The 12,872-nt window shown below is 43.6% G+C and overlaps 1 protein-coding gene across 18 annotated transcripts in view; it reads left to right on the forward strand.

Moving 5' to 3' along the window:
- The window catches only part of TIAM1 (TIAM Rac1 associated GEF 1), a 528,333-nt gene that overhangs the window by 304,563 nt on the left and 210,898 nt on the right, over window positions 1-12,872 (forward strand). For all 18 annotated transcript variants that reach the window (XR_012514869.1, XR_012514870.1, XR_012514872.1 and 15 more), the window contains one exon: window positions 7,117-7,289. Coding sequence is in view for 9 of the 18 variants with exons in the window: in XM_010338326.3 (XP_010336628.2) it covers window positions 7,117-7,289 (173 nt within the window). In the remaining 9 variants the exon portion in view is untranslated. The remainder of the gene's footprint in view (window positions 1-7,116; window positions 7,290-12,872) is intronic.

Here is a 12,872-nt window from a genome sequence, read left to right on the forward strand (position 1 = left end):
GTTCACGAACAGCCTGAGCAGCAGAACAAGACGCCAGCTCCAATGAATTAATCAATTTATAAACTAGAACCTATTCGTGTGACTGCAGTGAAACTTTATGTCCCTTGATTAGTAACTCTCCCATCTCCACCCCTGCGAGTAATGTTATTTTGTTTTTTCACAGTTACGCTAGAGGAGCGTCTCATGTCTAGTTTCGGTATATTTGCAACTGGTCGTGATGACAGTTTCGAAGGATGAGTTTAAAAAAAAAAACTTTTTGGAATCATTCAGCTTTGTGTCTTTTAAAGTGACTATTTTGAAGGGAAATTTATTAGCTTGAATCCTATGAAATTGCCATTTTTTAAGGTAAAAAATTGGTAGGATAATGTTACTTTCATAGGATTCAACCTGATGTTAATGGAATGTGTAGACCATCATGTTTAGGAAAAAGTCAGTCACTATTTGATGGTCACATTTTGCATATTTGTCTGTGTGTAGGTATATATAACATGCATGTGTAGATCACTATATTTTCTGTTCACATAACCATACTTTTGTATGTTGCTATGGTCATTTTGCACATTTTTGTGAAGTGCATGTACGTATTGTTGCACGTATCTGCATGTGTCCTGGTAGCGTAGAAAATGTAATATATTTGTGAGCTCTCTATATACATATTTTTTTGAGATGGAGTCTCACTGTGTCACCCAGGCTGGAGTGCAGTGGTGCAATCTCAGCTCACTGCAACCTCCACCTCTTGGGTTCAAGTGATTCTCCTGCCTTAGCCTCCCGAGTAGCTGGGACCACAGGCATACGCCACCACATCCATCTAATTTTGTATTTTTTTTTTTTTTTTTGAGTAGAGATAGCGTCCAGGATGATCTCTGTCTCCTGACCTTGTGATCTACCCGCCTCAGCTTCCCAGAGTTCTGGGATTCCAGTCATGAGCCACTACCCTGGCTGAGCTCTGTGTTTTAAATAGAAAAACACTTCTCAAGCACACAGAGTTTTCATCACAAGCTAGACTTGAAACAGGGTTAATACATGGCAGCCTGAGTTGGATAGGTTAACAGCATTGATGGAGGCGCATGGGAGGAAGAAGCTTGGGCTTGCCAGTATCAAACTAGACCATTTGATACTGGATTTCACAGACTATGGTTGCTTGGGGAACATCCAATCCTAGAGACATGGAGCAGCCCGGAGCTCTGCTCAGTGAGGTGAAGACGTGACTGTGCAGTGATGGGCAGGTGCAGGTCAACCCTTCACAGCTGGGGTTGGTTTGGCCCCATTATTCTTGCTGCCAGCTGTTGCTCAGATGCCTGATCACACAGGAAGGGAGGGTATTGGTTAGGATGTAGGTTTTGCTGTATGTGCCAGAGACCCACAATGCCAACGCCAAAGCCATAAGCAAGGAAGAGCTTTACTTCCCTCCCACTTATCAGAAATAGACGATCTAAGGCTTGTGTGATAACTCTTTTCCTGTGAATTCACTCAGGGACCCTGGCTCCTTCCTAGAGCGTTACCTGGGTCTGTCTCTGTCTTCCAGGCTGGAGTGCAATGGCACAATTATAGCTTACTGCAGCTACAAATGCCTCCGCTCAAGTAATCCTCCTGCTTCAGCCTCCCACGTAGCTGGGACTACGGGCATGTGCTACCAGGCCTGGCTGATGTTTTTATTTTTTGTTGAGACAGGGTCTTGCTATATTGCCCAGGCTGATCTCCAGTTTTTAGCTTCAAGCAATCCTCCCACTTTGGCCTTGTGATGACAGGTGTCGTGGTGCCAGCCTCCGAGAACATTATCTTTTGATGATTATTTGCTGTAGTGGTCTTGCCTGTGAAACGTGGATGTGCATCCTGTGGAAGCATTTTGAAGAACTTCAGTGTTCTTTCTCATGTGTGACCTGCCTTGGCTTAATTGGATGTGCTACAGGGTTATGTCTGAGAGGCCTGGATCATCACACCTGCTGCTCTGCTCTGAGGGAGTGAGAGGAGATGAGGGGAAAAGCTTCTTCCTTTTCCGCTTCCCACTCCTCCCCTTGATGGGCACACCACTGAACACTGCGGCCTCTTATCCTTAGTAGCCCATCTTAGCAATTTTTTATTAATTAGTGCCAAGTTCTTAATAGCCTGATTCGAAGATCACCTGCATCATAGCCTCTTGAGGGTCTTTCTGGGTTGTACCCCACATCTGCTGAATCACAAGGTTTGTAGGTGGGACCCTGGATGAGTTTACTGGGGCTGCCATAGCAAAGCACCACAGGCTGGATGGTGGAAATAACAGAAATGTATTATCTCACAGTCCTGGAGACCGGAAGTCCAAGATCAAGGTGTGAGCAGGGTCGGTTTCTTCTGAGACTGCTCTTGCTGACTTGGAGATGGCCGTCTTCTCCCGGTGTCTTCACACGGTCCTCCCTTTACTTGTCTGTGTTCAAATTCCTCCTTCTTATAAGGGCACTATTCATAGTGGGTCAAGGCCCATCCCGTGTCCTCACATTATCTTAATTACCTCTTTAAAGGCTCTATTTCCAAATATGATCCTATTCTGAGCTAACCGGGTTTAGGATATTTGGAGGACACAATTCAGCCTGCAACAGGCCCTGACTTTGTGATTTAAACAAACTTCCTAGGGGATTCTTACTCTCAGGTTGAGAGCAGCAATGTTAGTGGCATGAAATAAAGATAATTAGGGCCAGGGGCGGTGGCTCATGCCTATAATCTCAGCCCTTTGGGAGGCTGGGGCAGGTGAATCACAAGGTCAAGAGATCAAGACCATCCTGGACAACATGGTGAAACCTAGTCTCTACTAAAAATACAAAAATTAGCTGGATGTGGTGGCACGCACCTGTAGTCCCAGCTACTCGGGTGGCTGAGGCACAAGAATCTCTTGAACCTGGGAGGCAGAGGTTGCAGTGAGCCAAGATCGTACCGCTACACTCCAGCCTGACAACAGAGCGAAACTCTGTCTCCAAAAAAAAAAGATACTTAGTTGACTTTTTTTACTTGGGACATATCAGAGGTGTTAATTTTGTTTCTGCCATTCCCTGGGAGAGTAAATGATACAGGAAGCCAGGGTGCAGGTACCTAGGTGCACAGTGCACAGGCCCTTCAGGGAAGGGAGTCTTCTTGGTGGTGCAGATCTGAGTGACGCACCTGTCAGAATTCAGGCCCAGAACATGGAGCCACCGGGTTCTTAGCTTCATCCTGATGAGTTCCCTGCGTTTATTGACATCCTCGGGGCTTTGTCCTTGCTGCTCAAAAGCAAGACTTGCAGCTTTTTCTTAGCAACACTTGACGACTGAGAAATAAAGAGAAGAACACCTGGGAACTGTGGGATACAGATTCCCCCGCACCCCCAAATTATTTCCCATTAGACAAAGTAATTGATTTTTTAAGAAAAGATTTCATTTGGAATTAGTCTCTGGAGTGTTTCCATGGCCAGCGGAAGAGCATACAGGTTATGTTCCAGGGAAGATGAAGGTAAACAGACTTTCATCAGGGTGTACGTGGTTCTCGGATTTGCGGCTTCACATTCATCTTAAAATTGGGACAAGCTGATATTTGAGTAAAATCAGATTGTAATCACCTTTTGTGGTGCTTTGTTATGGATGCATCTACATCAAATTTGAAAAAGTATAAAAACAATTATCTGGTAGGATCAGACGACATTCAGTAGGTGCGCATTTTAGGATTTGTGAGTGTCCCCTAATTCAGCACCGACAGGCTTCTTTCTCTGTTCTAAAACTGTGCTAAGGTGTGTTGCTTTTTTAATGTTTGGAATCTACTTTTCATTAGTGTTGAATTTGTCGTCAAGCTTATTTAGAGTAGGATTTCTCAACAGGGACACCATTGACATTTTCTGGATAATTCTTTTGTGGAGGGTTTAGGCTCTGTCCACTAGATGCCAATAGCACCTTCCCCCAGGTTGTGACAGCCAGAAAGGTCACCAGACACTGCCAAGTTTGTCCCTTCGTGAGAACCTCTGATTTAGAGAAAAACAGTTTCCCCCTCCCAGTTTTGTTATTTCTTTTTAACCTCTAATCTGTGCTAGCCTAAGGCATGGAAATAGGAGGTACAGATGATTCTGCTTTTTGATACAAGTGTTCCTGAAAAGACTTGAGATCCTCAAAATCTTGGGGATTTGGGGAAAAATAGAGTTGGGGCAGACGACTCTACAGGTATGTGTCTAAGTTCTCCAATGCAACTTTTAAACCCCAAACTAAAAAAAAAAATAAAGAGAGCTTGGTGTGGTGGCTAACTCCTGTAATTCCAGCACTTTAGAAGGCTGAGGCAGGAGGATCGCTTGAGGCCAGGAATTTGAGACCAGCCTGGGTAACATAGTGAGACCTTGTCTTTACAAAAAAATACACGAACTAGCCAGGTATGGTGGTATATGCTTGTAGTTCCAGCTACTCGAGAGGCTGAGCTAGGAGGTTCACTTGAGCCCAGGAGTTCAAAGCTGCAGTCAGCGATGATTGTGCCACTGTACTGCAGTCTGGGCAGCGCTGGGACCCCATATATGCAAAAATAATAGTAATAAAAAGAAAAATAACTGAACTCCACTAAAATTTCCTAACAATAAGCAACATAAAACTTGTATTTTTATTTTTTCGTGACAGAGTCTTGCTCTGTTGCCCAGGCTGGAGTGCAGTGGCATAATCATGGCTCACTGCAGCCTCAAGCTCCTGAGCTCAAACAATCCTCCCAGCTCAGCCTCCTGAGTAGCTGGGACCACAGGCATGCACAGCTAACTATTTTTATTTTTAGTAGAGTTGAAGCCTCACTATATTGCCCAGGCTGGTGTTAAACTCCTGGGCTCAAGTAATCCTTCCACCTTGGCCTCCCGAAGTGCTGGGATTACAGACATAAGCCACGATGACTGGCAAACTTTATATTTCAAAAAAGCATTAGCATGGGGCTTTACCTTTGAAAAAAAGAAGCAACTGTAACTTGAATGGGTAGAAGCAATAATTATGGAGACAAGGATTGCAAGTGTGAAATCCTGATGCTCGGGAGCGCCGTGCAATAAGGACTTGTAAGCAGAGACTGTGGCCAAGCTGTGCCAAGAGAAAAACGTGAAATGAGTGGGGAGGGCATACCCGTGTGCTGCATTCCTCTGTGTGGAGGGACGTCGGGTTCAACAGCGGTTCTCTGGTAACAGGAAATATTATAGGCTAGGAACAGTTGCCCTTGAACCAGTGGGACCTTTCCATTGATCTGCATCATTCTATATTATTAATTGCGTATGAGCAGATTTGCTTTAGAGTCCCATTATAGCTGAATAGACTGAACGTTCAAGGGCTGTGCAGTTCACAGGAAGTGTGGCACTTGTCTCTGGTAAGGAAGATGGTGAAAATGGACTGATAGCTCATGTTGAAGTTGAAGAAGAGTCCACCCTGGCTTTCCTTGAAATTGATTTCAGTTGGTTGAGAGTAAGTTTTCAGCTAGTAATTGCTTTTGAAGTGAGCCTTGGCCAGGCGCGGTGGCTCACACCTGTAATCCCAGCACTTTGGGAGGCCGAGGCGGGCGGATCATGAGGTCAAGAGATCGAGACCATCCTTGACAACATCGTGAAACCCCGTCTCTACTAAAAAATGCAAAAATTAGCCAGGTATGGTGGCGCATACCTGTAGTCCCAGTTACTTGGGAGACTGAGGCAGGAAAATTGCTTGAACCTGGGAGGCGGAGGTTGCAGTGATCCGAGATTGTGTCACTGCACTACAGGCTGGCAACAAACCGAGATTCCATGTCAAAAAAAAAAAAAGAGCCTCAAGTTTAGGTGATAATGGAGGGCGTCTATGGAAGCCATCTTACCACAAGTCTATGAAATATTCTGTTGCTACTGTCTGGTTAGTTTCACACTGCGCTTGTATATGGACCGGGACTCTGGCTTCTCCCAGGCCTTTGTGTGTGTGCCATGTATTTCCTCCTTCAGTAGGAACAGGCATGATTGGCTTCTAGAAAAAAAATTTGCGGTTAAGATATGAGACCAGGCCAGACGCGGTGGCTCACGCCTGTAATCCCAGCCCTGTGGGAGGCCAAGATGGGTGGATCATGAGGTCAGGAGATTGAGACCAACCTGGTCAACATGGTGAAACCCCGTCTCTACTAAAAATACAAAAATTAGCTGGGCATGGTGGCGCGTGCCTGTAGTCCCAGCTACTCGGGAGGCTGAGGCAGGAAAATTGCTTGAACCCAGGAGGTGGAGGTTGCGGTGAGCCAAGATCACGCCATTGCACTCCAGCCTGGGTATTAAGAGCGAAACTCCGAGTCAAAAAAAAAAAAAAAAAGATATGAGACCAAAAATGTATGTTTTTCTTATCCTTAAAGCACTTAACGCCAGTATTATATATTGTTTTCTCCAAGGGCATGATCTGGTAACTAAATACATTTCCTAGAGTTTTCTGGTTGCATATCATGTGAGATATTGGAATGGGCTTCAATTGGACGGTAGTGACTTCCAGTCCTCACATAGTGCCACGCACAGTTCTGGCCTGGAAGACCGTGTTGGTACTCACCTTGGGACAAAGTCACAAGACTCTATTTCTGTGAAGAGGCCTGTCACGAATCATTCTAAAACCCAAAGGAAGGGTTTGAGAGAACCTGAGGGCATGCAGGAAGGAATCCCAGGCAGGCTGAGAAGCTACAATTAAGATCTTTGTTTTTTTTTTGTTTTTTTTTTTTTGAGACAGAGTCTCACTCTGTTGCCCAGGCTGGAGTGCAGTGCTGTGATCTTGGCTCACTGCAACCTCTGTCTCCCTGGTTCAAGTGATTCTCCTGCCTCAGTCTTCCAAGTAGCTAGGACTACCCGTGCCACCATGCCTGTCTAATTTTTGGTATTTTCAGTAGAGATGGGGTTTCTCCGTGTTAGCCAGGATGATCTCGATCTCCTGACCTCCTGATCCGCCCGCCTCGGTCTCCCAAAGTGCTGAGATTACAGGCGTGAGCCACCGCACCCAGCCAATCTTTAGGCCCATCCAAGACTTGAGTCCAAGCATGGCCCCATTCTCTTTACTTCCTGGGTTCCACGTGCTTTAATTTTTCAGCCTCTGACATGGTGCAAGTGTTAGGGGTCCGCTATGAGTTCTTTTGTTTCCCAGGCACTAAATACTCATGCAGACCTCTGTTCTGTTTCCTCAGGATGCACGCTATTTTTCTACGAGAGTGACGGCCGTTCTGGGATCGACCACAACAGCATCCCCAAACACGCTGTCTGGGTGGAAAACAGCATTGTGCAGGCTGTGCCTGAGCACCCCAAGAAGGACTTTGTCTTCTGCCTCAGCAACTCCCTGGGCGATGCCTTCCTTTTTCAGGTTTGTTGGGCACTTCCTTGGCAGGGCATTTCAAACCGCTCAACTGGGTACCTTCTCTTCCTGCCTAGGTGCCCAGTCTCCCTCCACTGCTTTTTTTGTAGTGGTGAGATTAATATGTTGCTCATTATGAAAACAAAAACAGTGAATGACAAAATAAACATCTATATGAAATTCTAAGAATAGGTATATTCAGCGATCTTCCAAGTGAAGGCTAAGGACGGCTATGGGTTGGGTGTGAGAAACTTGCTCTGTTTGTCATGAGTTGAAGGATATTTTCGTGTGGTCTCAGCACCATTTCTGTTGCATGTAAGAAAGGGATCATGAATTCCTTATTTTAGATATGATTTGAGCTGTCAAAAATTCTTATTATTTTCTTTTCTAATATTAATCATAAAGTAAAATAATGACATCTCAGAAATGACTGGCATCACCTAAACAGTTTTTCTCCCTCATCTGATCAGAACTTTCTCCTCATCATCCTTGATTTTCAGCATTCTTTAAAAAAATACTTCCTGTTGGGGGCGGTGGTTCACACCTGTAATCCCGGAACTTTGGGAGGCTGAGATGGGTGAATCACCTGAGGTCAGGAGTTTGAGACCAGCCTGACTAATATGGTGAAACTGCATCTCTACTAAAAATACAAAAATTAGCCAGCCATGGCAGCGGGCACCTGTATTCCCAGCTACTCAGGAGGCGGAGGCAGGAGAATTGCTTGAATCTAGGAGGTGGAAGCTGTGAGCTGAGATTGTGCCGTTGCACTTCAGCCTGGACAACAGGAGTGAAACTCCATCTCAAAAAAAAAAAAAAAAAAAAAAAAAAAGTCTCTACTAACTGCCTCAGGATTAACATTTTCTTTGATTGGGAATCTTTTGAATTTGGATAGTTGTAAAATACTCTGCAAGAACTATTTTTGAGGTGTTATTTAGGAAGGCTTTCTTTATTTATTCTGTCGAAGACTTAATTCCTCAAGCCTTTGTTCTGTGTTTCCTATGTGCTCTGCATAGCCCTATTGAGAATACCAAGAAGATTTTGACAGTACATCTTTTTTTTTTTTTTTTTTTTTTTTTTTTTTTTTTTTTTTTTTCCTTTTTCGATTTGAGATGAAGCCTTGCCTTGCTTTGTTGCCTAGGCTGGAGTGCCGTGGCATGATCTTGACTCACTGCAGTATCTGCCTCCCAGGTTCAAGCAATTTTCCTGCCTCAGCTTCCTGAGTAGCTGGGACTACAGGTGCCCACTGCCTGGCTAATTTTTGTATTTTTAATAGAGATGGGGTTTCACCATATTGGTCAGGCTGGTCTCAAACTCCTGACCTCAGGTGATCCACCCACCTCAGCCTCCCGAAGTGCTGGGATTACAGGTGTGAGCCACTGCGCCCAGCTGACAGTTCATCATCGTAAAAGTGTTCACATCTAACAGAGAGGACAGACACAGCAAATCTTTATGATGTGGCAAAGCCTAACAATGACTGTTAAAGGAAGAGCAGGTATAAATGGCGTGACGAGGACAGTGACACCGTAACATGCAAGGAAGGAGCTGGAACAAAGGTATAGAGGAGAGAAATCATTTATTTCACTACGTTTCTGGCTTTGGCTTCTGATGCTATTTCTATTTGGACAATTAAAGTAAGAAATATAAAGTGCTGGTTTTGATTGTATAAAGACAAAGCATCTGTGTTTTCTTTTTTAAAAATCTGTGATGTAAAACACAGAAAGAAGAGTGCACAAAACATAAGCGTACTGCTCACTGAGCTATCATAAAGTAATTATGTAACCAACAACCGGGACGAGAAATAGAAGTTTCAGGCACCGTCTGGGCGCAGTGACTTAGGCCTATGATCCCAGTAGTCTGGGAGGCCCAGGTGGGCAGATTCCCTAAGCTCAGGAGTTCATGACCAGCCTGGGCAACACGGTGAAACCCCATCTCTACTAAAAAAAAAAAATACAAAAACTTAGCCAGGTATAGTGGCGTATGCCTGAAGTCTCAGCTGCTTGGGAGGCTGAGACAAGAGAATTGCTTGAATCCAGGATGTGGAGGTTGCAGTGAGCCAAGATCTTGCCACTGCACTCCAACCTGGGCTGGGCAACAGAGCAAGACTCTGACTCAAAAAAAAAAAAAAAAAAAAAAAAGGAAGGAAAAAGGAAGTTTTAGGCACTTAAGCCACCTCCCGCAACCCCACCCTACAGACAAATGCAGCCTACTCGTTGAATTGAGTGACTATGTCTTCTATCATCCAAACCAGGACATGTTTATTTATCTGGGAATGACTTAATTTCCCCTTCAGTTTTACTGGATATAGAATTCTTAATTGACAATCTTACTTCAGTGCTTTGAAAATGTCATCTCACTTCTTTCTGGACTTCATGATTTCTGATGAAAAATCAGCTGTTTATCCTATGAGGCTCCTTGCTGATTGGAAGATCTTGACTTTATATTTAAACAATTTGAGTATTATGTGTCTAGGTATCATTCTCTTTGAGTTTACTTTACCTGGAATTTATTGTGTCTTTCAGATAGGTATCTTTTAATATTTAAAAAATTTTAAAAATTGTTGTGGGTACTAGTAGCCACAAAATAGTATGTGTATATATTTATGGGGTGGTGTCTTTTGGATCTGTAGATTTTCTGTGTATGTGTTTGTGTATTTAAATCACATTTGGAAAGTTTTTAGCTATTATTTCTTCAAATAGTCTTCCTGTTCATTTATCTTGCTCCACTCCTGTTCTATTTACATTGGTATTCTGGAGGATGTCTCACAAGCCTCTGAGACTCTATTCTTTTTTTTTTTTTTTAATCCTATTCCTTTATCTCACTTGATCTAACCATAAGTTCGCTGGTTCTTTTTCTTCCAGCTCAAATCTGTTGTTGTGCTCTTCTGGTATGTATGTATGTATTTATTTATTAAGACGGAGTTTCACTTTTATTGCCCAGGCTGGAGTGCAATGGCACGACCTCGGCTCACTACAACCTCTGCCTCCTGGGTTTAAGCACCTCCTGCCTGAGCCTCCCGAGTAGCTGGGATTACAGGCATACGCCACCATGCCCAGCTAATTTTGTATACATACACACACACACACACACACACACACACACATATATATATATATATTTTTTTTTTTTTTTTTTTTTTTTTTTTTAAGTAGAGACACGGTTTCTCCATGTTGGTCAGGCTGGTCTGGAACTCCTGACCTCAGGTGATCTGCCCACCTCAGCTTCCCAAAGTGCTGGGATTACAGATGTGAGCCACTGTGTCTGGTCTGATTATTCTATATTTAAACTCCAAAATTTATATATATATATATGATTTTATTTTTACTGTTGTGGGAGATAGTCTTGTTCTGTCACCCAGGCTGGAGTGCAGTGACGTGATCACAGCTCACTGCAGCCTCAACCTCTTGGGCTAAGCAATCCTCCCAGCTCAGCCTCCTGAGTCGCTGGGACTACAGGTGCATACCTTTACACCCAGCTAATTTTTTCTAGTTTTTGTAGAGATGGGGATCTCACTTATTACCCAGTGTGGTCTCAAACTCCTGTCCCCAAGTGATCTTCCTGCCTCAGCCTCCTAAGGTGCTAGGATTACAGGCATGAGCCTCTGTGCCTGGCCTGGTTCTTTTAAATAAAAATTATATTTCTTTGTTGATATTCTCGATTTCTTTTTTTTTTTTTAAGACACGGTTTCACCATGTTGGTCAGGCTGGTCCTGAACTCCTGACCTCAGGTGATCCACCCACCTTGGCCTCCAAAGTGCTTGGATTACAGGCGTGAGCCACCACACCTAGCCAGTATTCTCTATTTCATATGATATTAGTCTCATACCTTATTTCTTTAGACATGGTTTATTTTAGTTCTTTGAATATGTATACAACAGTTGCTTGAAATCTTTGTCTAGTATACTTAACATTGGACTTTTCTGAAACAGTTTCTATTGACGACTTCTTTTTCTATGTATGGGCCATACTTTATTCAATTTTTTTGTTTTGGCAATAGGGCCTTGCTCTATTACCCTGGCCGGAGTATAGTGGTACAATCATAGCTTACTGTAACCTTGAACTCCTGGGCTCAAGCAGTCTTCCCAACTCAGCCTCTCAAGTAGCTGGGACTACAAGTGTGTACCACCACACCTGGCTCATTAAAAAAAAAAAAATTTTTTTTTAAGACAGAATCTTGCTATGTTGCCCAGACTGGTCTCAAACTCCTGGCTGCACGCAGTCCTCCCATTTTGGTCTCCCAACCTGCTGGGATGATAGGAATGAATCACTATTCCTGGCCCATACTTTATTATTTGCATGTCTCATACTTTTTTGGTTTAAATTGTATATTTAAAATAATATAAATGGGACAACTCTGAAAGCTGATACACTTCCCATCCTTTGCTATTGTTGATTATTGGTGGTGACGGTGCTTCTTTGTTTAGTGACTTTCTTGAAATCTGTAAAATATTTAGGCTTTGTCATGTGTGCCCACTGAAGTCTCTGCTCAGCTAGTTTAGTAATCAGCTAATGATTAGAGAGAGATTTCCTTAAATGTCCAGAAGCAAAAAGTTTCCTAGTCTTTCCTAAGAACAGAGGTTTGCAAGTTCAAACACATCATCAGTGCTCAGGCAGCCGGCTTTCTTCTCTGCCTTAGCCTTCATCTCTGCTTTCACAGAGCTGTAGGGTCAGCCAGAGGGTGAGCTTAGGAACTTCTGGGGACTCTCTGGGCTTGCGCACAGGCTTATGCATATATGTGACTGTATTAGTCCATTCTCATGCTGCCAATAAAAACATACCAGAGACTGGGTAATTTATAAGGAAAAGAAGCTTAATGGGCTTACAGTTCCACATGGCTGGGGAGGCCTGACAATCATGGTGGAAGGCAAGGAGGAGCAAAGTCATCTTACCTGGTGACAGGCAGGAGAGATGTGCAAGGGAACTCCTCTTTATAAACCCATCAGCTCTCGTGAGACCTACCATCACGAGAACAGCGTGAGAAAGACCCGTATCCATGATTTAATTACCTCCCACCACGTCCCTTCCACAACATGTGAGAATTATGGGAGTTACAATTCAAGATGAGATTTGGGTGGGGACAGCCCAACCATATCAGTGATCTTCCAGATTCCAAGGACTATGTCATATCTTTTCAGAGCTTTTTGTGGAAATTGTATTCCCCAGCTTTTCCACAGGCTTCTTGGTCAGCTTCTTATTCGCCCAGCTGTTATCGCTGCTTCAGGCAACTATGATGTTAAACAATTGTCATTGGTTGTTTTTCACCAACACCCCCTGGAGTGAAGAGTGTTTGCGTGAATGAGGTCTGAGTCAGGTCAAGTAGCAACAAGTTCTGTGAAGAGGGTTTTCTGGGACCTGCTAGACAGGTCGGTTAGTGATTCTCTGAGAAAGATGTTTTTGGGAAGATGTAGAGATCTACCTTGCAATGTAATGTTTAGTTCTGAGCCAGAGACAGTACCTACCACCTACAGAGTACAACTTCCTGTTGAGCCTTCATTCTTTCATTACTGTAGGCTATCACATACAATTTGAAAAAGCTCACTCACCTTTATGGTAACATATCCTAATGACAGTTATTATTTTGTCTGTTAGATGCCTT

Source organism: Saimiri boliviensis, chromosome 18 (genome assembly GCF_048565385.1).
Source record: "Saimiri boliviensis isolate mSaiBol1 chromosome 18, mSaiBol1.pri, whole genome shotgun sequence".
Classification (NCBI taxonomy): Eukaryota; Metazoa; Chordata; class Mammalia; order Primates; family Cebidae; genus Saimiri; species Saimiri boliviensis.